This window comes from Peromyscus californicus, unplaced genomic scaffold (assembly GCF_007827085.1).
Source record: "Peromyscus californicus insignis strain IS unplaced genomic scaffold, ASM782708v3 Scaffold_8__1_contigs__length_139910024, whole genome shotgun sequence".
In the NCBI taxonomy this organism is placed as follows: domain Eukaryota; kingdom Metazoa; phylum Chordata; class Mammalia; order Rodentia; family Cricetidae; genus Peromyscus; species Peromyscus californicus.
The window spans coordinates 6,807,422-6,832,233 of record NW_026294606.1 but is presented as its reverse complement, the minus strand read 5'-3'; the positions used below and the strand labels follow the sequence as shown (position 1 = coordinate 6,832,233).

At 45.5% G+C, this 24,812-nt stretch overlaps 1 protein-coding gene across 2 annotated transcripts in view; it reads right to left on the bottom strand.

Moving 5' to 3' along the window:
• Positions 1-24,812, bottom strand: part of Spock1 (SPARC (osteonectin), cwcv and kazal like domains proteoglycan 1) — a 495,109-nt gene that overhangs the window by 5,142 nt on the left and 465,155 nt on the right. For both annotated transcript variants that reach the window (XM_052727130.1, XM_052727129.1), the window contains 3 exons: positions 12,723-12,839; positions 9,228-9,449; positions 4,019-4,081 (listed from right to left, as the gene is read on the bottom strand). In XM_052727130.1, the coding sequence (XP_052583090.1) occupies positions 4,019-4,081; positions 9,228-9,449; positions 12,723-12,839 (402 nt within the window). The remainder of the gene's footprint in view (positions 1-4,018; positions 4,082-9,227; positions 9,450-12,722; positions 12,840-24,812) is intronic.

The window sequence follows — 24,812 nt, the reverse complement described above, 5'->3', positions numbered from 1 at the left end:
CGCCTCTTTCAGATATTTCCTGAGATGCTCACTAGACAAGGCTCTCAGTCTCTCATGTGCTTTTTGTGGTGTCACATTTTACCTTATCAGCTGGAATCCTCCTGGCATTCCTCAGGAGCCACCCTGGGATCTCATTTAGATTCCTAGCAACCCTTTGAAGATGTAACTTCAGAACCCACTAAACTTGTAACTTTGACTGCTGTAAAGACAGTTAAGTGCCACCCTCCTTGGGGAAGCCCACATCTGTAATAGTGTGTCTTTTCCTTTCCCCAAGTGCCTCTCTTTCAATGGACCATCATGCTTAAATCTGTGTTTAAAAATCACTTTGTAATGAACTTCAGTTTTGCTTCATACTGGCTGGCCCCAAGAATCCTTTCTGTGGTGAGATCAGGGGTCTGACATTACCTGAGTGGAAGCCCCTAAAGGAAGAAGGAATGCCTCAGGCTGCTAGCTGCCATACTGGGCTGCATCTGTTTGTGTGCTTCTGCTGACTGGAGCAGATGAAAGGTAGGAGGCGGGGTCTAGTTAGAGGAAGTATGTCACTGGGGGCATGTAAGCTTCCTGTATTTTCTTGACGTGAACTGCCCTGCCATGATGGCTGACACCCCCAAAACAGTAAGCTAGAACGTACGTTTTAGCCTTTAAGCAGCATGCTCAGGTATTCTGTCAGTGATGAGATCTTAAATGCGCTGTTTCTTTAAATTATTTATAGCTCTATTTCATAATTTGGTTCATGGATCAGCAACATAATCTGAAACCCACTTTAGAAATGACTTGTTTCTGGTTCTAAGTCAAAAGTCCATTTTGATTTTCTTTTTAAAAAGAACTTATTTGTGTTTAGTGTGTGTGTGTGTGTGTGTGTGTGTGTGTGTGTGTGTGTGTGTGTGTGTCCTTGCCTGCTTGCATGCATGTTTATGAACTGTGTGCATGTAATTCTCATGGAGACCAGAAGGATGCATCAGGTACCCAGGACCTGGAGTGACAGACGGTTGCGACCTGCCATGTGGGTCCTGGGAACTGAACTAGGATTCTCTGCACAGCAAGTGCTCTTAACCCTGGAGTCATCTCTTCAGCTCCCTGCACCCCCAGAGTCAATTTTGAGGGCAGTAAATACCTTCCCTCTGTACTGGGTTCGGATTGTTCACTTTTAAGTCAGGACCTTTTTGCCTCTTACTGTCAAGCTTCCTCTGTTCTGTTAGTTTGTGAAAGAACCAGCCCTCTCTAATCGTTTCTGGTTATTGTGTTCTTGGGGTTTTGAGTTGAAATCTAGTTCTGTTCATTATTTTTGATAATGTGTTTGAAGTTACGTGTGCTTTTGTGGACTTCACGTTGTTTCTGTGGAGTTGGTGTATAGCCCTTTTATATTTTCATTCAGCCAAAATTTTCAGCTCTGGATTTGTTTTAATTCCTTGACATCTCTTTTCCTCACTGTCTAGGCCAGTGAGTTTGAGATGCGCTTATTAAAAATGTGTTTTATCTATGGGACTGCCCATGACAGGTATTTCATGCAAATCTGCATGACTGCATATGCAAATATGATTGTGAGTCACACTGTTCAATTATTCTATATCCAATTTGTGTCTACTTGAGCTGCGTTATTTGTGAAAGTCTATTATACTTAGTCTTAAAGTAATGAGGACACCGGCAGTCTATGACACGTCTTACTTCTTAGAAGGTGAAGTGTTTGCCTTCCCAAATGTTCTCACGATATAAAAAGGAGCATTTTCCATCTTCTAATTTCAATTTTTTGTACATATGTTTTAGGTGTAACTTTGAAGATACTTTCAAGTTACAATCAATACTTCCTGTCTCACAATATGTCAGTCCGTCCCATGTGTACTGATTGTGATTATGGACTATTTTGTTTCAAATAACTCTGGACTTTGGAATTATAACCTCTTTTTAATGTTAAAAAAACATTTAAGTGGAAAATGCTAAAGGACTACTGAACTTGATGTTGTATTTACATTTCTATATCTGTATAAAGTAATGATTATAAATGTTTGTTTAAAAAATTATTATAGCCACAGTTTGACCAAAAGTTTAAAGGATTGATAACAATATTATACCCATTAAAAGTCCTAAGAGGCACACAAACCGAGTTGCACTATGTAGGGCAGCTTTTACTGTTATGAACCTGGTGTTTGGATCTGGCAGAATGTTATTGGTGATTTTTGTTTTAAAGATGTTAACTATTTGCATATATGGTTCTGTGTGTGTGTGTATGTGTGTGTGTGTGTATGTGTGTGTGTGTGTGTGTGTGTGTGTGTGTGTGTGTGTGTGTGTGTGAGAGAGAGAGAGAGAGAGAGAGAGAGAGAGAGAGAGAGAGAGAGAGAGAGAGATTTTTCTAGAATTGGATGTGTTTTTCAATCCAGGAAGAGAACACATAGAATGGGAAATGCTGCCCCCATAACCTCAGCAGTAGTTGGAAACCACAGCATCTAACAGACCACAAAATAAATTAAAATTGGGCTGAGCCTTCAGGTTGGTGAGAAGCAGGTGTTGTACTAAATCTATAATTTAATAAGATTACTGCTTTTTCTAAGTAGGTAGTAATTATAACTGATTATAATTTGTTGTTGCTTGTTTCGTTTATTTATTTGAATCTGAATATCCCTGAACACACAGTTGTTATATTAGGAGATTTTCTTCATGCAGAAAATAATTTGTAAGCAATATAGATGGCATTTGTATGAATCAGTCTGGGTGAACTCAGCATGTGGGAGGGTTGAGATAAGACACAAGTGGGATTATGGTAGGAGAAAGGCGGGCAGTTGTTGGATCATATGCATTGAGAACATGAAAATGAGACATGTCAGGTGGCATACCTTATATACAAGTCATTAATTAATGATAAAATCACCATTGCTATGGAGCTTTAAAAATATTATAATTGCTTAAACTGCATGTAGACCATGGGTAGATCCTCAAACCTAAAACATCACCCTATGTAGAGGAATACAATTAGCCTTCAGAAGTCCGTGAGTTGGATAAAACCTATGTAGGGGATCTCCAGACATCATGCCTTCAGCCAGAATGACGTCGTTTACACTGACAAACCAAGACTGCCAGGGTCAAAGGCACAAGCTGAATGTTCTAGAAAAAATGAAAAGTACAAGGCAAGCCATGGAAATAGGTCTCAAAAGAAGAACAAAGAGGGGTGCACTATGAGGTGACCCAAAACTTCAGAGGGTGTGGGGCCAGCGTTTGTAGAATGCTTGCCTTTGGCAATCTTTAGGGAAAATGTGCCCATCCCCTTCAAGGAAATAGATTAACTTCTGAAATGGTGGGCTGCTTAGGGGATGCATGTGCCTCTGAATGCTCAATGAGAATAATTCTGAATTACTATGTTGCAGCTGTCTGCTCTTTTTAACAGGGAGAGAAAGCAGGTTCCCTTTTCCCCAAATGTGATTTACCAGTGTGCCAGTGATGGCCACCACACCCCCTCCCCATCCTGGAGCTAAGAGGACCAAAAGGGAACCTGTACTCCTGCAAATGACCTACTTCCTCCTTAAACCCAAAGCAGTGTCTAAATAGGTGGGAGACTTCCCTCCAGAGAGGCACATGCCCTTCAACACTATCTGATACATTCTGGTAGGGCCACAGATTGTCTTGTTCCTTAAATGGACAACTAGCCCTGGCGGAGAGAAGAAATAGCCTAACTGAAGAGCCTTTCATTTTGAGAGCTGGAAAAACACTCGTGGGCTCTATTCAATGGCTTTCTGTGACAGGGAGAAACCCAAAAGTTAGTGTAGCCAGAATCAGAGCTCCCTCAGAGAACAGAAGACTGAGCATGGCCGAGCTGCCTGCTAGCCCTGACCTGACCTCTGGCTTCTCTTGTTGGTAGAGGCCATCCTGTGTGTGCCAGCTGCCTGCAAGAGCTCAGGCTGGGGGAGAACGAGGCACTTCTTCCACAAGACACTGTCCCTAATTGAATAAACACTGCAGCGCCGAATGTTACAAGAGTTGTGGATGGTTTAATTAGTTGTTCTAATGAGTGGCAAGGAAGTGTACTTACCCAACAGGCTTTTCCCCTTGCTCAGCTTCTGAATTCTGTTCATTTCATTCTGGCAAGGGAGACCTAGAAAATAATTTATGGAAGTCAGTTTCCAGATGGTACAGAATATAATCTCTAATGATTGACTCCACTCTTGATGTGAAATGTAGGCAACGACACACCTGGGTGTGGAACTGCTCCATATGTTGTTGACTGTGTAATAAAACAAATTCAAGCCATTAGTGTTACTAATTTTAAGAAAAGCTGCATATCATATGGCACTTAGAATAGCATGTGGAGGCTACTTATATAATATAGGGCACCTCCTACCTACACCAAACCAAGCAATACCAAGTGTGGCCCAAGGATGTTTTCATTTTCTCAGCAAAGGAAGCATCCAAAAAAGGCCTCTCAGAGCTAAAAAACTGATGCTAAGCCTTACAAGAGGGCAAGAACTCTGAATATACAGACCAACTAGCCAGGGATGTCAATGCTTGACCTACTGCAGCTCCTGTCTCATGGGAGAGAGGTTAGAAGCACTCAGGCATGCCTGCATGGACATGGTAGCCACATGGAAAGGCAGTGAGCTAGCAAAGACATCCAGAGCCAGACTCCATCAAGGTTCTCTCTGCCTCCTGAATACTCAGGCCCCCAACATCTCTTCACTACTTTCAGCTGCTGAGTCCTCACTTGTGAAACATATGCTGTGTGAACAACCACCCAGGAAAGTGCTGTGAAGGACAGACAGGGAGCCACACAGCTAAGTGCAGATGACAGGGAAGGCATGGACCTGTGTGGTCTCCCTGGAGAAGAATTTACCAGTAGGCAAAGTGACAAAGACTTGCCTTTGTCAGTCTTATGTGTTTGGCGGGTCCTGCCATGGGCTCAGCATCCTTGTGGCTGAAGGAATTCCACACCTTTGTACCCACAACCATCTCTCTCTACAGCGCCACTTCTGTGTGTCACTGTACGGGCTTTACAGCACCACCTGGACACTACTGCTGCCAGGTGAGAAAGACGGGGCTGCAAGACATGTTTCTGACTTCAATCAGGGTAAGGGGAAAGAGTGAAGCAAATCCCACTGTGAGTACGAAAGTAGTACTTACTGTGACTAACACTACCATTTACTGAAATGTTAGAATGTTCTAGAGCTTCTTAAAATCTTTATAACCACCATACAAGACAGGCACTGATATTATGAAATTCCCATCCACAGAGCAGAGACAGCTGATGGGTAGAAGGATGATCAGACTGATTAGAACAGAGCACTACTGTGGGATGGTCTGTATGTCAAATGTGTTGCTGATTGGTCAATAAATAAATCACTGATTGGCCCGTGGCCAGGCAGGAAGTATAGGCGGGACAAGGAGGAGAATAGAGCGGGGAAGTGGAAGGCTGAGTCAGGAGACACTGCCAGCCGCCATCAGGACAAGGAAGATGTAAAGTACCGGTAAGCCACAAGCCACGTGGCAAGGTATAGATTAATAGAAATGGATTAATTTAAGCTGTAAGAACAGTTAGCAAGAAGCCTGCCACGGCCATACAGTTTGTAACCAATATAAGTCTCTGTGTTTACTTGGTCGGGTCTGAGTGGCTGTGGGACTGGCAGGTCAGAGAGTTTGTCCTGACTGTGGGCCAGGCAGGAAAACTCTAGCTACAGAGCACTGTTCTAGTTAACCATAAGTTCTTCAAATTTTCCTGTAGTAGTTTTGAAAACAACTAGTTTAAAGAAAGAAAAATTAAACGGATGGAAACCTACTTAAACACAGACAAGAACAAGACAAACACACAATTTTTTTTTTCATTTTTAAAATGAAAAATTCATCCTGGAAGTTATTTGCTGCTGAGCAGATGACAACCCTTAGTGGAGGGTTTGCTAAGTCGGGGATTCAAATGACAGAGGGAACTATGGAAGAGCAGGGCTCAGGACAGAGGCGTGCGGGCTCAAAGATGACCGAGACACAGGAAGAAAGAAACAGACAACAAAGAGACGAAGTTCACCTCCAAAGCCAGGAGATTTAAATGAAACATCTCTGTGGAGGCTGAGAAAGACGATCCAGAGAGAGAAAAGTTCTCAGCACAAACTTAAATGAAGAAAGGCTTCCTGCAAATGAGAAAGAATCGAATTCTAGAGTTGAGAGACATACGGCATCACATCTCATCGATGCGACACACTGAGCTAAGGCGGCTTTTAGGAAATGAAGGGCCTTGAGCGGAAGAAGAATCCTGCATAGTTCTTTTTTGTTGCTTTTGGCCATGGTGCTTCACTGGGGTGACTTAGAAAGCAAGGGGCTTAGTCTGACCCACACGTCAGGAGGCAAGAGTCCACCGGACCTTGGAAGGCATACCATGCGGATAGGAGCAAGAAGGTGGTTGGTGACATTTCCTCTACACACAGGAGGCCGAGGGAGGGAACAGGCAGTGGGAAGAGGCTCTACCTTGTAACGGCTCCTCACCCTCCCTCAGCAGCAACCAGCCGGGACCAAGTGTTCAAATACTCCAGTCTATGGGGGACATTCTCATTCAATGCAGAACAAATCCCTCTAGCTTCCAGGCACAATGGTTACATCACTCGTAAAAGATAAAAAACTACCATGGCTTCATGTTCTCAAGAATAAAGCAGGACTATTTTCAAATATTTCTACTAATTGTCTTCTAGAAAGATAACTTCCAAGAAAATTTTGAGAAAAATCTCAGAAAACTAAAACATCCATAAAACTAGAGAACACCACAAGATCTCAGGTTTTCCTTGGGTCATAGGTCACAGAGGTCATTGGAGCCTTAACCATAAAGTTACCAGATGTCAACATGTGTAACATCTCTAGCTCCAGCTCTGCTCTGGAGAAAAGCCTGGAGTCTTGAATGTACTTTACATTGACCTATAAATTCTAAGTGTGACACCCCTATCATCTTTAAGCTTCTTTATGAAATTATGCAGCAAATCAAGCAATAAGGAAGAACATGGAGGTAAAACGGAAGTGAGAAAAGTATACAAAACAAAAAATTTTTCTCAAAACTAATCCTGGATGCTGCATCGTTCCAAGGCATACCACAAGTGGGAGTCCTGACTTCTTCTCGCACATGCCAAAGGGGAGCTTGTCCAGAGATAGCCCTGTGGCCAAGCACCTAGCTCAGTACCCTGGGTATGGCAGTGCATAAACTCAGCCAGAGGGCTGGTCAGACTGTGCCATAAGCATTGTAGACCAAAGTGAACCAATTGCTATCATTTAGCTCCAATTTGTGTTAGCTAATATAGAGAGCAGAAAGAAATGAAGCACAAAGGGGAGGGGAAACAATGTAATTATAATTTAATATTCAAAGAAAAATGTATCACTGTTTGCATGATACAGTTTACACCGGACAACACCAGAGAGCCAACCAGAACAACTGAGACAGAGTGAGAATTTGGTGAGGGAGGAGAGGGAAAGAGGATTCGTTTACAGTCGTGCCAAGATGGGAAACCGTGATAACAACGAAGCTGAAAACGAACGCCACCAGCTAGGACACGCCTCTAAGCTAAAGGACTCAGCATCATATGGCTGAGAGCAGTCCAATTTATTAAAAACTGCTCTCAGCCATTGGACAAATGCATCCTAAAGTTCAGGAGGGAAGGAAAACATGACTATCCAGAGCATTCTGGTATAAAAATTGATGGCAAGAGAGGAGAGACCTAGAATATACCCAGACGCAAGGTCGGTCAACTGTGATTTAAACTGTTTTATTAAACTGTGAGCTAAATGGGATAGAATTGATTGATGGATATTTAGGAAAGTGGGACTTAGTATTCAGGAATAAATCTAACACACATGCACATATATCAGACATGCTGTTCACAGGAGAAAGATTAGTCAATAAATGACAGAAAGGCAGCTAGGCAGTTATCTTCAGGTTTGGAGCAGCAGCTGAGGCCTCCTGGACTGTGTGCACACATAAGGAGTAATGCAAAAGGTGAACCAACACAAAACCACCGAAGTGAGCAAAAGCGTGAGAAAGCTGCTTTACTAGATTCAAGTGGAGAATACCCTTCAAAGCCTAATGCAAGCTTCATGACTTAAAAAGGCATAGAATAAGAAAAGGAAGACATGCAATTGTGTCAAAATTTAAAACTTTCTCACTAAGAAGAAAAATGCACAATGTCAAAGTTGGAAAACAATTGCAATATTCATCACAAGCAAGTCTCTAAGTCCATAGATTTTCCTACACAATTTAAATAGGAAAAAATGTACAAAGAACATAAAATTACTTTGAGGAAATAGAAACCTGAGTGTCCCAGAGATGAGCAAAGTTACTCAGATTCATTCATGATAAACAGAATGAAGCCAGTGGGGAGTGTGGCATTGCTTTTGTCCCACTTTGGCAATAGTGACTAGGTCTGATACTGTCATGAAGAAACAGCATTCTGAATTTTTTTTCTCTCACCAAAAGTATCTAATACAACTTCTTTGGAAGGCAAATTGGCAACTGTGCTGAAATGTAAAGACGCATGCTCTGCCACTGGGGATATACCTGAGAACTCTATGAATGTGCACATGGAATTATTCTTCACTGAAAGCTCTTTGGAGTGTCTACATTTTTGATGTGTGTCCCGGCATCTTTGTGCACATGCATAAATATTGCAAAATTTAAATACTATTAGTAGACAGCCAGGCAGACTTCTGGTCCACTGGGTACAACCCCAGGAGGCAGAGACAGAAGTAAAGCCAGACAGGAAAGGCGACCCAGGGGAAGGCAGAGCACAGCCACTGGATGGAATGCTGCAGCAGGCTGCCTCCTTTGCCTGACTTTGAGTGACAGGAGACTCCTGATATCCTTCTCTATATTCCTTAGATCCAGTGTCTTTTGTTAGCTGTGGTTTGTTATGAGCAAAATATTATAATTAAGGAGAATTCATGTGACAATGGGAAATAAGATCTTCTTACATTTGTATAATATTTTTCACACTGAGAATCTCATGGTGGCCTTGAGAATGAAGTATCTAGGGTTTCTACACACCCATTTTATAGATGAAAATTCTAAGCATGGTAAGGATGCTTTCTTTCCCAAAGGGAAGAATTTCTCAGTGAGGAGCCACCCCCATTTCACTCTTAGTTTCCTGAAATGTCATGTTAAAAGTAGACAGGTGCCCTTGGGCTTGCTGTCCGTAGGGTGATTGACAGCTGTGTCTTTCTGGGCACAGATCTCTGTGCCCTCCCTGCCCAGCGCAGCTGCGGACCTTTGGGTCCCACCTCACCTCCTGGCTTCTGGAAGCAGTAGCACCACTCATTGTTAGAGAGTTTGCCGTCCTTGAAGGAGTCACAGGAGTTGAAGAGAGGCTTGATGCAGGGCTCATACTTGTCTAGGTAGATGGCGTTGATTTCCGAGTGGTCCAGCAAGAGGTCATAGTTCATGTCCAACTTGTTGAACATCCAGCCCAGGGAGTCCTTGCAAATGGGCAGGATGCTGGTGTCAAACCCTGTGAGAGAAAGGGGCAACTCAGCCTACCAGGCAGGGAGCACACTCTGCTGCCCCGGAGTGGCCAGGGTGCAGCTACAGAGTCCTCTCTTCGGGCTTTTTCCTTTATATATGAGACATATAGATGTCCAAAACACAGCCAACTTTGGGGAAAGTATCTTCCAAACTGAAGTCGTTCCCTATGATACTGTATCTGTGGCACACATATGAGTTCCACTGTCTATAAACCTGCTTGCAAGAGGCGTCTGAAAGGAGAACGAGGAGCACACTGAAACACGAGGTATGTGATGCTGAAACCTGAGCTGACCTTTCTAGGGAAAAGGGAGACTCAGAACAAAATACTGGAGAAAGGAGTTGGGGGTTGGAGACAGCAGCAGGTGAATGAGACTCGGCGGCTCCATCTATCCCATAGGACCCTTCGGCCCAGTCTGAGGCTGGAGGGCAGAGCACCCAGGACCTCCTGCCTCTCGTCCCTCTCTTCTTTTCTGCAATCCCCCAAGGAGACACAGGAGATGGAATCCAGATCCACTCAGACAACCATTTCTTTCTTATTTCCCCAGGGAAGGGGAAGTCGTTTTTCCTTAAAATTTTTCTGTTTCTATGTGGAGACTGTAAACCAGGAATGCTTGCTTACACTCAGCTCCACACCCTGGAAGCCCTAGCATGGCGGACAGACACCAAGCCCATCTTTCTCTCAGAGTCAAGGGATGGTAAAAAGCCAGGCTTATTTGAGGCACTGAGTCTCGAGGAATGGCTTTATTTTCCTAGGACACTACAGATAAAATGTTTCTAAGTGCTACATGCTTCATTATCTCACGAAATCCAAGTAGCAGTCATATGAAATGTCATCATTGCTACCATATAGATGAAGAAATAGCAAGATCATATGATTTCAGAATTAGGATTGAAACCCAGGCAGCCCATTCCAGATCTAGAGTCCCCACATTGTATCTTCCAGCTCCCCGTGCCTTCTTTAATACATCTGTCCTGAAAGGCATCCATCTGGCTTAGAATGCCATGCCTGGGATACAGTGTCTGCAGCACAGGGTCCTGATGAGACAGACTGTCCTCTTCTGTTCTGCACCACGGGGAGCCTTGGTCTAGTGGGACTCAGAAGATAAAGCAATATCTTCATGGCAAATCTGCACAAAAATCTACACAAAGACAGCAGTTACCTCCTGTGAGCTCTCAGGGGAGGCCAGGCTTTCCCCCACTGCTGATGCTCACTAATCAGGCTAGAAGATCTCTGAGGGGAGACCTCCATTTTCTCTTTAATACCCTTGGCACTTTGGGCACATCTTATCAGTAAAAATATTTGTTTTCCAGCCAGATAGGAGTTTTCTAGCCAGTTTTAAATTTACCCTTTTAAATAAATCTTCACATATTTAAATTTATTCATTTTGCTACCAAAGGATAACATCCTTTAAATTTTTTTTCCAGATGAGGACTATGGATGTGACATGGCCTCTTTTTTAGTGACTATCATGATTATCAACCAGAAGAAATGCCAAGCTGTGTGGCTTAGTCAAAAGGTCAAGCCTGCTCTACCCCATTTTCAGTTTCAGAAAAGGGCACCTGCACCTGGCATATGCAGCTGTCGGAGCCAGAGGACAGAGCTTGGAGCGAGGCTCAGGAGCTGCCCCTCAGGACTTACGCTGACAAATGTGTTGCTCTTTTCTCTGGCTTCCTAGGACCAAACTGTCCTTCCTCTACACACACACCCCCACCACCCTGGTGGCTTCAGATCATCAAGCCTACAGTGGCTTTGGGAACTGAGTTGACCCTAGGTATACTGGTATTTCCCAGGCTCCCACCTGTCTACAGAAAGGCTCTGAGGACTGATTGGAGGCTTCGAGGACATTTCTTCCCAATAGCCTGCTTTCTGTGGAGAAGTTATTCTGAAAGCCTGGGGCTGGGCTGCTGTTGGGCGACTCACAGACAAGCTTTTCTAGATGGAAATTAGTGTTCACAAACTCCCAAGGAACTTCTGGGAAGAATGGGAAAAAATAAAAAAAACCCAAACACCAACAAAACAAAACACCTCTCTCACCTCACCACCCTATAGACACAGCTACCAAGAACTACCTCCTGTATGGCACATTCTGAGAAGCACGCATTACGTCACCATTAAGGCGAAAGCGTCAAGTGGCTACACTAAGCATCCCTTCTCTCAGGACTCCTCATTCACCTCTCCAGGAAGCTGTGGGTGTGAAAGGATTACTGAACACTGAACGTTCAGATCACTGTTTTTGTTCTTGAGACAGCATCTTTCCATGTGGCTCAGGCTAGTTTGGGTCCTATCTTTAAAGGATCCTCTTGTTTCAGCTTCCCTAATATCTGGGAAAGCATGTGGACTGCCACACTGGGCTGGAGAGCAGAGTCAACAGTGTTACTTCTCACCTCCTGCCTTCAAGCCAGGAGCATTACTTTCACGGTTCCATCCAAACAACCGGAGGGAAGGAGGCTGGGTAAATACCTTGACCAGGTCATCTCAAACGCACACCCAGTCAAAGTACCTGTGTTTAAAGGATCAGGTGGATCAGTGATCTCTATTGTAGCAGTTAGCACAACTACCTTGGAATTCAAAGCATGGAGAGGAGGAGTATAAGTATGTGTGGGTTCTGGGGGCTCCTTCAGGAGCTTGAGTGTTAATAGGGAAGAAAGGGGAAGGGCACCTGTCTTGGTTCCTGGTGAAAGTTAAGCCCAGCTGCCCAGTACACACAAAAAGCACATTATTCAAGCTGCTTGAATGTCCCAATTAAAGGCTCCTTAAGTTGTTCTATCCATGATTAGGATCCTATTTGGCTCCTGCAAGAAACTACTCAATAACACGAAAGCATAATGATATATCTAGGTATTTAAATTTCCAAATGGTGTATCAGCCTGTAAAGTGTGTAAACTTTCCAAAACACATGAATTTCCATATACAGCAAAGAAAAGTACTTCAATGTAATACGGTAGCATGCTTAAGTTGTTAAATGGGTAGGTAGTACTGTATATATATGTATATATTTACACACAACTTTTTTTCTATATAGTATATTTACTAAAATATCTCTATAAAGCATGATCTCTTTGAAATCACATTTTTCCAAAATAAAAGATATATCTCTCTTGATTCTAAAGCACCACCTCTCTTTAAAAATTTAATGTTTCTAAAATCGGGACTTGTTTTAAATCTCTTTAACCAAAATGTGCTGGTGATAAACCCATGTGTCTGATAATCGAGAAGAGGGATACTTAGTTTGAAATAGCAAGAACAGAGTGGTCTTACTGCCTTGGGCTGTATCAGAGCTGGTAGGCTTGATGACTCTGTTGGCATCCTCATGAAGAGCCCCGAACCAGTCCTTCAGCCGGGAAGCAAGGTTCCTCAGCTCCTTATCTGTGCAGGCTGCAGGGAAACACACAGAGCAGATGGTGAGCACCTGGGCTTTGCACCCTCAGTGTACAAGGTCATTGGCCAAGCTGCATTCAAGACAATCTTCCTTGCCCAGACACTCTGAAAACACCCCCCGCCAAGGAATGCTACTGTCATAAGTCAAACGTGGGACAAAGAAAGATTGTCCTCGATTCCCAGGACAGACAGGCTGTTCAGACTTGAACTGTCTCAGATAAAGCAAGCTGCTGGCACTTCACATTTGTGCAGCATCCTCCAAGTCTGACTGACATCCCTTTGCTAAGCACATAAAACTTGTTATTGCAATTTTGCCAGAGAACATGACACCTTCCAGTATGCTCACACTAAGAGATTAACCAGCTCATGCTCCTAGGAAGAAAATGTCGCCGGGCGGTGGTGGCGCACGCCTTTAATCCCAGCACTCGGGAGGCAGAGCCAGGCGGATCTCTGTGAGTTCGAGGCCAGCCTGGACTGCCAAGTGAGTTCCAGGAAAGGCGCAAAGCTACACAGAGAAACCCTGTCTCGAAAAACCAAAAAAAAAAAAAAAAAAAAAAATGTCTAGGGTACCACGGGAGCCCATGAACAGCATATTGCCCATTTTGGATTAGGACAAGGTGGACTTGTGAATCTGGCCTCATTTTTTTTGCCTTCCATGTACTCATCACAGCTCTCCACTACTGACAGGTAAACGTCCTGACCATGGAAAAGCCCTTTCTGCCTCAGCCCTGGTTCCCCATTTTAGTGTATGACAGAATGATGGGGGCTGATACTGATAAGGACAAGAAGAAAGCCAGTTTGATGGGTGGCAGCAGATAAGTGGGTGCAAACAATTTGAGGGTATGTAGTAGGCTGTGACTTGAAAGGGGAAATCCCAAAGGAGGGGATGATGGAGAGACTGGAGCGGACTCTGAAAAGCTCTCTGCCATTTCTTCAGGGCCCACCTTCATTCTGAGTGAGAGAATCTTAGCTAGGGGTGCAGCAGTGGGATGCTCTCAGGACCATGGAAAGGAAGCACTTGTTTTGTGTCCTTCTGCAATTAGAGAAAAGTTTAAAAGCCATGAGACCAAAAGGGAACCAGGAACAGACCTTCATGACTCTTAGCTTTTCCAAACTCTAAAGCTGGAGTAGAGCAAGTAAGCTAAGAGGTTGAGCACCCCACTGCTCTAATGGGGAGCTAAAGCTGGTCCTCTCCCAGTGTTGAGAGGACACAGCTGGTGCCTCAGAACATGCTGATGCTCCAAGCTTTCCCCTGAAGCCTCAGAGGGTAATGATGGAGATACAAAGTGTCATCCCAACCCCACTCCAGCCTCCAGAAAGCACAATGCTTGACTGAATCCCAGTGCCAGGCCCCAGCAGACAGCCTTGTTGTTGGGGAGAATGCAGAAGAGGGCGATCCTCGGCAGGCGCTGTCCTCATTTTACAGCTCATGTCTACTGAACCATGGGTTGGTGCAGCCAGCTTTGCAGACCTCCCCCAATAAAGGTCTTTCTCCAAGATCAAATGGGTGTGGAAGTGCAGGCCCAAGCTGCCTCCACACAACTGCCATATTTCATCCCTCCCTTCACTTCACATAGGATGCAAGCTTGAGTCTCTGCATGGCAGCCAGTGAATGTGTCCAGCTATAGATGCCAAGGTGCTAACGACCCGGAGGTCCTGCTTTGCCTTTAACACACAGACCTGACTATAGTGTGAAACACAGGTCGGAAGTGGAACAGACTATCTTGTTGGTAGTAGAATGTCACACCATGGGGTCACGCTGACTAGAGTGATTCTCAGTTTTATCATCCATCACAGATCTATCCCTAAATCTCCTGGGACCTCAGTTTCCTTATCTGTAAACCTGGGGTAATAAGGTCACAACAAACCTGACAACATGGTCCAAGCTCTTAACAAATGACACGATCATTTGCAGAATGTGCCAGATAGAGCTTTAGCATTTTTTCCCATAATTATTATTTTAAATGGAATGTTTAAAGGTAGACTTAGTGCAAGCAAGTACTGTACATCTCAGAAGGAAAAACTGTAAACCAAATGCAAATAATCAAAACTGGCTTTGGCTACCCACAAATTCATGCAAGTAGATACTTGTGTAATCCTATATAAGTGAGTTGATATTAAATAAAAGTACAAACTAATTCCTTGGGTACATGTCCCATCCCAAGTTGGCTCATTGCCCACCTGGCAGAGACCTTGCACTGGGTAGCACAGATGCAGATCTTGCCACCAGAGCAGGCTGCCGCACTGGTTGGAACTGGGTGAAGGTGGCTTTTATTCTCTGATTTCTAACTTCACAGGGGCTCCCCATGATAACTAGCTACCCAAATATGTGTCTTTCCCCCTTCCCTTTGGCCTTTTGAGCCAGATTGAGAAGATTGTAAGCTCCCACAAGCCACCTCCCAATACCTCTGCTAACCTGTGCTCATAAACAGGAAGAGAAGCAGTTGCTGCTGAAGGCAGAGGTTCACTTATCTACTCCAACTCAGAGCCTCTGAGGACCAAGCCTGTGCCTTTCTGACCTGCTCAGCTCTAAACAGTAGTACGATGATCTAAAACCAGGATATGAACTCTCCAGCCAATCTCACATTTGGAAATTGAAAATTAATAGCACTCATTTTCCATCTATCGCCAGTGCACCATCTATTTAGAAATGTTCTCTGAGCAGAGAAAATTGCCAAGTCAACTCGCAATGAAATCACTCACACACTGAAAGATAAATTAGTCAGCCATGTTTGACTAAATCCTGAGACATGCAGGTAACCTGTATATTCATAAGCCTGCTGGATTTCCCCCAGGCTTCACAGAGCACGGAGGCCAGGGAGGGCTGAAGGAAATGGGCAGCGCAATCTTGAAAGAGTGAATGTGTCACTCAACAGCAAGTCTGGGAGCAGGGAGCCATGGCATGGCTGGAGTGAGATCAGAGGACAGAAACAGAGATAGAAGACACTCAATTACTGGGCCCAGTTCACTTGGTATCTTCAACCGAGTGGTCTTTGTGAGGAGAAAGCCAAGCACAGTCTGCCTGGAGCATGATATATTCCAGAGGAAGTAATAAAGGGTGACGGCCTGCAGAGAGCTATTTGTTCAGATTTGACACTCTAGCCACAGCACAGGCTGGCTGCCTCTTAAGATGTCTATCACTCCTCCAGATGGTGGGACTAACTGGAAATCACAATTTAGGAACTGGGAAGCCAGAGAATATTTCCCAAGGAAAAGTAATGTTTTCCAGAAAGAAACTGTGAACCACACCCACCTGCCATTCCTGTACTCTGCCAGGAAGTGGGACAAATCTTGTCACAGAGGAGTTCTGTCCCAACCAAACCCCTACGTCTCCTGGTGGGAGAATCAGTCTGCAGAGCAAATGATGCTCTCCTGGGGAAATCTGGCTAAACCAGGACAACCTGGACCCTGTTTTGCTACATTATCTCCCAGCATGTGGGCATCACTGAGGTCAACTGTATTCGGTTCTACTCCCTCCCTGTCTCTATCTGGGTTTCTGTTGCTCTCTTCCTCCAAGAAGTCTCTGCTCAGAGTCCTCCACTGAAATCCTATTTTCCTGCCTGGTCACTGCATCTTTCTTACATGATTCAGTCTGCTCCAACAGGACCCACTACGACCCCTCTAGCAGTGCCACGGCCAGGAGGCAGGAAGTGGTCCTTCAGATATTTGCCCTCAGAGCAGACATTTGGAAGTTGCCCTGGATTTCCTCATGTTCCTCACCTTCCCAATCAGTTGGCCACCAAATGCTTGTTTCTCCCTCTGTCTCCACCGCCTACTCCCATCCATCCACCACGACTCACAACTCTTCCCCCCTGGGTTAGCCACAGCAGGCTCCTAACTCCTCTCCCAGGCTTACTCTCTACAACCTCCCAATCCAGCAGCTACAGTGAGTGACCATTCTGAGTTGGACATTGGGTCAAGTTACTTTGTCTGGCTGTTTCTGAGGCTCCTGGTTGCTCTGTTGGCTGAGCCTAAGTCCATGATTTAAGTGGCCTGTGGGATCAATCCATGGTCTTCCATGCGTTGACCTTGCTGGCTCCCCCCCACACTCTTTACCTCAACATCCCTAACCCTGTTGCCTTGCCCATGTCTCCCTTACATCTCAGCTTTAAGGTTCTTTCTTTTCCAAGGTCTTCCAGCCCAGTGCCATCTCCCTCTTGATCATAAGAGCATAAACTAGTACCGTTAGCCCTCAGCATGGAAGGCAGCCCGTTACCTGTTTGAAGGATGCTCTCATTATGTAGCTATTGATGGACTCTCATAACCCTCTCACTGCCTTTTGTAAACTGTAGTTTTTCCATCTGTGAAATGGCAAAATGAAGCTTAGCTCCTGGCATCATTGCATGGAATAAGATATCAGCAAAGCATAGCTCACAGCTACTGGCATGTAGCAGGGACTCATCTCCCAACTATCTGCATGATATGTTGGGATTTTATTGTTATACTTTATTTTTAAGCCTGAGGAGATACTGATGCTATAAAGAATAACATCTCCTCTCATTTAGTTTATAGCTGTGCCAATAGAAGACCAAGAGACTGGGGTTTCGATTTCTGTCTGCCTTCTAGTTGGATAAGCTATGTGATGGGTGATTGATGTGACTTCCCCGCACCCACATTCCCAGCCTTATTGTAGGTGGTATGTAGTAAGTGTTCAAAATATATTTATGGGAAGAAAACATGAATGATTGATTGAGCATATTGGTTGCAAAGTCCCAAGTCAAATGTTACACTAAGTGGTAGGATTGGGGTTTGAAGCTAGGCTGCGATCTTGCAGAGTCAGTTCTATGCCGGGAGGGTTGGGGGAAGCAGCCTCCTTGGATAGACTGACTGGGCCTGTGGGTAGCCAGCACTAATGAATGCAATTAATAAACCTGGTCATGCCTTCCCCTGTAATGGAAGCTCCTCCAGTGACACAGACAGCCGCCAGCCCAGCAGTTCAGGGTGGAGGGGCAGCGAGTGAGGCTCTCGCCTTCATTAGCTTTGGGGTGAGAACAATGGCCATTCGGGAGGACTGTAGAACAGCCTGCCCCGTGGCACATGTACAGTCACTGGGGCTTCATTAGGGAAAACAGTACCATTGCACATTATTCTACGACATCCAGAAAGACAGCTCACTCCCCCAGGAAGCCACAGCACTCAGGCAGGGAAGGGCCCAGGTAATAGGACACTCTCCCAGTGGACTTCTGTCTCTTTGCAAAGTATGAGCAGACTGCAATGAGCAGTGGCGGCTCCCCAGGAGCTAAGCAGCCCAGAAAGCCAATGTGGCGACTTTCTCCTCCAACCTTCTCGCCTCCCCACCCGAGAGGCATGGAGCTCTGACGGGTGTGGAGTGTGCTGGATCTGAAGGCTCTCTACAGGAAGTGCAGTTCAGGTGATTCAGATGGCAGAGGGAGAGGGGGGTGCTGTGGCCAAAGCTAGAGACAGGGCCCCTCTTCTGTGTCACTGCAGCTTGGGGCAACGAGGAGGAAGAGAGATGGCTGACCCATCAGTATTACCTTGTGGGGAAGTTAGATTGCCAGGAGAGCAGCTATAAGGAAGAGGCAGCCATGACGCCTGCTCCTTGTCTCCAGCCCTGGGCCCCTAGGGCTAGTCCTTCCCAGCCCCTCTACCCTCCCACAGACAACACTAAGGCCTGGTGAAGAGCAGAGGAGGAAGCTTTAAAGTATGCTGCAGTCTTGACAAAGAAGGAGCTATGAAATTCAAAACTGCACCCAACAGCTTAGCCCAGATCCTAACTTAGTCTCCAGTTATTAACAAGTGTGGTAGCTGAATGATAAGAAGACTATTCCAGAAGGCTAGACTTCAGAGAGGACATGTGCAAAGGTACAGAAAACACTGGGGAAGTGATATAAAAAATGCAGGTGGTGACTGGATACACATTCTTATTCAAATCTAGTGCTAACTGGAGGGACAGACATAGGCACCTGTGGTGTGTCCCTGTATTAGCAGCCCTAACTGAAGCCGCATTTGAGCGCCCACTGGGGATGTCTGAAAACAGCAAAAATCTCAACTACACAAGCATCCCAGGATACCTATGCACCTCTGCCAGGGAACTGATTCTCTAGGTCTGCTCTCCATCACATGAACTTCTCCAGCTCAAGAGCCCAAGTTAAAAACTACTCCACCTGCCACAGACCTACCTCCCCCCACACCAGCCTCATGGATGCTTAGCTCAGGGCTCTGCAGAGGCTAATATGAAAACAATCCGGATTTAATTTAAACTTTAGTGCCTCCGAAGGCAATTAAAGAGTTGGGCCAGACTCAAGTTCTTTCTGGGAGCCAGCCGAGAGGCCTCTCTGCAATGGAGACCTGGTGTGATGGTCCTTTCCCACTAATCCCCCTCAGCCCTCCTAGGTACTATTGTGAATAATTACTTAATCAGAATGGCTCTGGATCAACGAGCTCAGAGTGTTTGCAATTAGCAGCTTCTGCAGAAGGTCCAGCTGAGCCTTCTTTCTGGTGATGATTAGACGCTGGGATAAGACTTCTCAGAGTCAGGACCTGAGCAAAGGCAAGGTTCCTTCTTAACCCGGCCTGTCTAGGCTAGCTTTTCCCTTGAACCATTGCAACCTCATGCTGCTGGTACCCAAGGGACTCTAGACTCCTCTTCCTCCCCGGGAACGGGATCCTTCCAGTGGTTGCATTTCTGGCATTGAGCAGGAGTGACAATGCTTGAGCCATAGACTGGGTGGCTGATGAGGAAAAGCTGCAAGACCAGGGAACTTCAAAGAGGAAGGCACAGTGGCTCCAGGTCCCTTCGAACATGGCTCCGATAACTGATATGCAAATAGTGGACTGATGCTGCTTCCTTAGTTTCTGCAGCAATAACCAAAACCATTCTGCCTTCAAGGGCTACAGGAAGGCAGGAGAGAGGAAACGGTTTTGGAAACACAAGGCACTGAGTATGGATGTCAGATGAGACTGTGGACTCTTCCAGTCTCCAGTCTCCTCGCCAGTGTAATGGAGGTGAAACAGAACCGGCCAGCAGGATTGCAGGAGGAAGGAAAGCAGAGCGATGTAAGCCCTCAACCGCAGGCTTGACACCCACACTACCACAGCCAGCAGCAATCCCTGCTGTGTTTGTGGGCATAGCGCAATGCTGTGGCTGACCACATGGAAAAACTGTAGGCCAGACCCTACACATGGTACTTGCACACAAATCATCCCATAAGGCTATCCAGCAAGACCTGATTCTGTTGTCTTTCAGAGAAGTTCCACAATCCCTCCAAGGTACAGATCCCTACAGATAGCGAGTGGAAACCCTGAGACTAACACTCTGGTCTTCAGACTTAGAGTTCATCTGCTCCTATGTTACAACCCAAGATCCCCAGGGCACCTGCTCTGCTCTTCCACACAGTCCCTCTGTCACACGATAATGATCTTGGGCATGAGTTGCAGGCTTGGGACTATGCTCCCTTCAGACTTCTGGATACCAGCCCCCAGGAGACCAGTGTTTCTCAAACTGGCAACTCTTCAGGAACCCCTGCTTCCTTTTCTGTAAATGGGGATAATGACAGCCGGGGTCTTATGCGGTGATATTGTGTTCCCCAAAATACTGTGCACCCTAATAAACTTATCTGGGGTCAGAGAACAGAACAGCCACTAGATATAGAGGCCAGAAAATGGTGGCACACACGCCTTTAACCCTAGCATTCCAGAGACAGAGATCCGTCTGGATCTCTGTGAGTTCAAAGCCACACTGGAAACAGCCAGGCCTGGTAATAAGAGCCTTTAATCCCAGGAAGTGATGGCAGGAACAGAAAGGTATTTAAGGCATGAGGATGAGGAACTAGAGCCTGGTTAAGCTTTCAGGCTTTTGAGCAGCAGCTCAGCTGAGATTCATTCTGGATGAGGACTCAAAGACATCCAGTCTGAGGAAACAGGATCAGCTGAGAAACTGTCGAGGTGAGGAAGCTGTGGCTTGTTCTGCTTCTCTGATCTTCCAGCGTTGACCCCAGTACTTGGCTCCAGGTTTGTTTTTATTAATAAGACTCTTTAAGATTCGTGCTACAGTCTTAATCTCAGCTGAAGATGTGATGCAGAGTGCTGGGAGAATTGTCTCAAAACCAACAGGAAGCTGCCACTACCTTCTGAGCTGGGGGACTTTGGGAGCTAACACTGCCCACTCTTGAGAGGCTAATATTGACGCTTCGAGCCACATGTGATTATAAAGGGGGCTCCACGAAGACCTTTGGAAAGCGCACACTATGAATCCTGTTCTAACTGGAGCTCACTTGACAGACCAGGCTGTGCTTAAATTAAACCATGTTACACATGATTCTAGCTTTTACTTTTCAGTGCCCAAAACATCAATATATATGCATGTTCTCTTATCCTTAGAGAAGGTATCATTTTATGGAAAAACAGGAACAAGGAAGGAATTAAGACTCTGTTACTCAGGAGCTAGCTAATAAAATCCTCCTTAAAAAGCAGTTTTTGGAAGAGCTTAAAGTACTGACATTAAACTTGGAAGGAGATGAGTTTAACTAATTAATGGTACAACTCACAATCGGGGATGGATACATTTCCTATTAAAGTCATTAAGACTATTCTTGGTAACTTGATTTGAGGAGGCTCTCTGTTCCCTTGATTCCAATGATAACCCTTCATTTGGAAAAGGAAATATGTTTAGAATTTGCCCAACACTTGTAAATGTGCATTAGCGGAGCCACACTTCTCCCCTTGAATCATCTAGCAGGGCAAGTGAGTCAAATGAAATAAGCTTTGAAAACCTCAGATAAAATCCACAGCCTTTCTTATACTCTGGGGTACACATGTACTATTGAATATGCAAAATGTTGGCTATAAATGCCAGCTCTGGTTCCATTGTATTTCCAGCTAGTGAGCCAGCATTGGCCTGTAGAGGAGACCAGGCATGGACCGCCTGCGACTACATAGGGCAATGTACAACTGACAGTTTCAATGAGGGACTGCATGGCCATGCAGAGGTGTCAGGTGTCCCCAGAGAAGGAGACCTTTGCTGAAGAAATGACAACTGCCATTCCCACTAAAACAAGCAAGGAGGTGCTCTCAGACAGGCTGTGAATGGGTCCAACCTGGATTACTCAGGATGCTGGGGTATAACACACTTTGCTGTATTATATACTACACAAGCAGTACATATCCAGTCTTTGAGGTAACATGATATAAACTGATCATCATGTGATAACCCCAGATTTGTAAGTAGCTCTCGTGACAGAACTCTTGATTTTGAGGGAGAGATAATTTATGAAGAATCTTAAAAAAAAAAAAAAAACAACTTTAACCTGCTCAGATTCAACATTCAAATCTAGCTATTACAAAGTGTAGATTTTTATTCTGTGTTTTTAATGCCTAGAGCAATAACATGCACAGACATTTCTACCCTTAAGCAAGAGAATACTACATTGCTAGTTAGCACAGCAGAGAGCTAATGACAACCTTTGATCTGAGATCTTACACTAGCAGGAAGTCTAGGAGGTGCCTGGAACCTATGAACAGCTTCCTTAGGAAGAGGACACTAAATACTGTCACATGCATCTTCTGTGGTGGCAAAAGAAACGAGACAAGTGTAGAGTCCCTCTTACCCTCACCCCCGGTTTACAGCAGTTACCTTTCAACAAGCTGTGTGGAAGGGAGGCCACACTACCCTCTGGTGACAAAGGTCCAGTAGCAGTATCTCTAGGTTCTGAGTCTAGGGTAAGAGGATGGAAGCCAGAACTGCACTGAGAACCCAGAAAAGGGTCATTGAAATGCCCGAAGTGGTCATCTCCATCTTCACTAAATGACAAACCAGGAGTCAGAGCCATCGGGGTAAATAAAGCAGGATCCAAGGAGGACCTGCCTGAGACTGAAGGTACCCCAAACTGAGTGCCGGGCTCCCCGATCGTCTCTCACTCTCAGGCTGTCCCCTCCCTGAGGTGTGACTGTGGACAGTGACTTGGCATGAGAAGTAGCTGGCATCTAAGCCCCCCTAGACCTCTCCTAGATTGTAACTGACACAAGGGTGAGATATGAACCACCATTCTTCTATTTTGATCACAATTGCCAGTCTGGAGAGCTAGTATCTACATGAGAAGACAGTAAGCAACTTCTACCGTCTTCTCTGTAGATAATAAATGAGGTATACAGAAAAGGGTAGAATCCTTTACTTTCATTAAAACTAGAGGAGAGAGAGAGAGAGAGAGAGAGAGAGAGAGAGAGAGAGAGAGAGAGAGAGAGAGACTGACTCTCTTTGGACTGAAAAGCCAGAAACCTCTCAGATGGAAGAGAAAAGTAGAATTTCCATGAGGGTCTATAAAATGGTTACACACACAATAAAATGGCACAAATCTGTCTCTCAGAGGCAAAGGTTCCTCCCTAAAGTGACTCAAATGTTCTGCTCAGCAAGAACTAAGGGATGTGGAGGGAAGGGCAGGGAGCAGAGCTAAGGGATGTGGAGGGAAGGGCAGGGAGCAGAGCTAAGGGATGTGGAGGGAAGGGCAGGGAACAGAGCTAAGGGATGTGGAGGGAAGGGAGGGGAACAGAGCTAAGGGATGTGGAGGGAAGGGCAGGGAACAGAGCTAAGGGATGTGGAGGGAAGGGTGGGGAACAGAGCTAAGGGATGTGGAGGGAAGGGAGGGGAACAGAGCTAAGGGATGTGGAGGGAAGGGCAGGGAGCAGAGCTAAGGGATGTGGAGGGAAGGGCAGGGAGCAGAGCTAAGGGATGTGGAGGGAAGGGCAGGGAACAGAGCTAAGGGATGTGGAGGGAAGGGAGGGGAACAGAGCTAAGGGATGTGGAGGGAAGGGCAGGGAACAGAGCTAAGGGATGTGGAGGGAAGGGCAGGGAACAGAGCTAAGGGATGTGGAGGGAAGGGCAGGGAACAGAGCTAAGGGATGTGGAGGGAAGGGAGGGGAACAGAGCTAAGGGATGTGGAGGGAAGGGTGGGGAACAGAGCTAAGGGATGTGGAGGGAAGGGAGGGGAACAGACTAAATGGAAACCACACAGGAGGAGAAAGCGTGAAGAAAAGGGGAGGTGCATCCTGGAGGCAGCAGAGCTCAGAAGACACACAAGGTAGTTCTGTGTGTCCTGTGCAGACCAGAGGCTCACTGCAAAGCACAGCTGGAGTGGAACAAGGACACTGGAGGATGACTGAACAGAGTAACAGAGAAAGCCCTCTTGGGCCGATTGCCTACAGGGAAGATAGGCCCACACAGAGGGGCTGTTTTTAAAGGGAACAATCTGTCTGTACTCGGAAGTTGGATACTTTTGGAATTGTAAAGTCCATGGAGGACAGTTTGGTTCCCCTCCCCTGAAGACCCCACTGTTTTTAGTGTTTTAAAGAATCGGACCCTGTTGGTTTAAAGACTTCATAGAGATTGGGGGTGGGGGAGCAGATAAAACTACCAGAGAACACTGAGCAGAAAACATGAAAATGAGGACCAAGTAAACAATAGAAATTCAAATGAAACACTCGCCTTTAGAGAAAATAATAATAGTAAAATAAAAAGAAAGCAGCACATCAAAGCTCAGAGAAGGGAGGAGACAGTAGGGATGGAGTCAAAACTGGAGGAAGAAGAATGGACAGACACTACAGGAAGCAGGAGGATGCTAGAGTGAGCACAGGGACCAGCACAAGGGGGAGGAACCACTGCACATAAGTGACAGCCCTGGAAGCAAAGGATGCTCCTCATGTGGTGACCGAAAGCCCTGAGGATACCATGGAAACATGAAGCAGAGTGGGCTGCAAATCCAGTTGTCTACGTAATTCCCATTTCTGCTGAACCTACAGGCTGAAAGCACAATGTGGGACAAGGAAACGGCCTCCGGATGGTCAATACGAAGATTCATCTTCATCAAATCACTGGATTTTCGAAGTAAAGAAAGTCAATATGGCATCAGAAGATACATCCTAGGGACTTCTGAGAGAGAAAAGTACAAAGCTGCCCCCAGATTTGAGCAACATTCAAGGTGGGAAAGCAAAGCCTGTGAGTATAGCTGAGGCACAGAT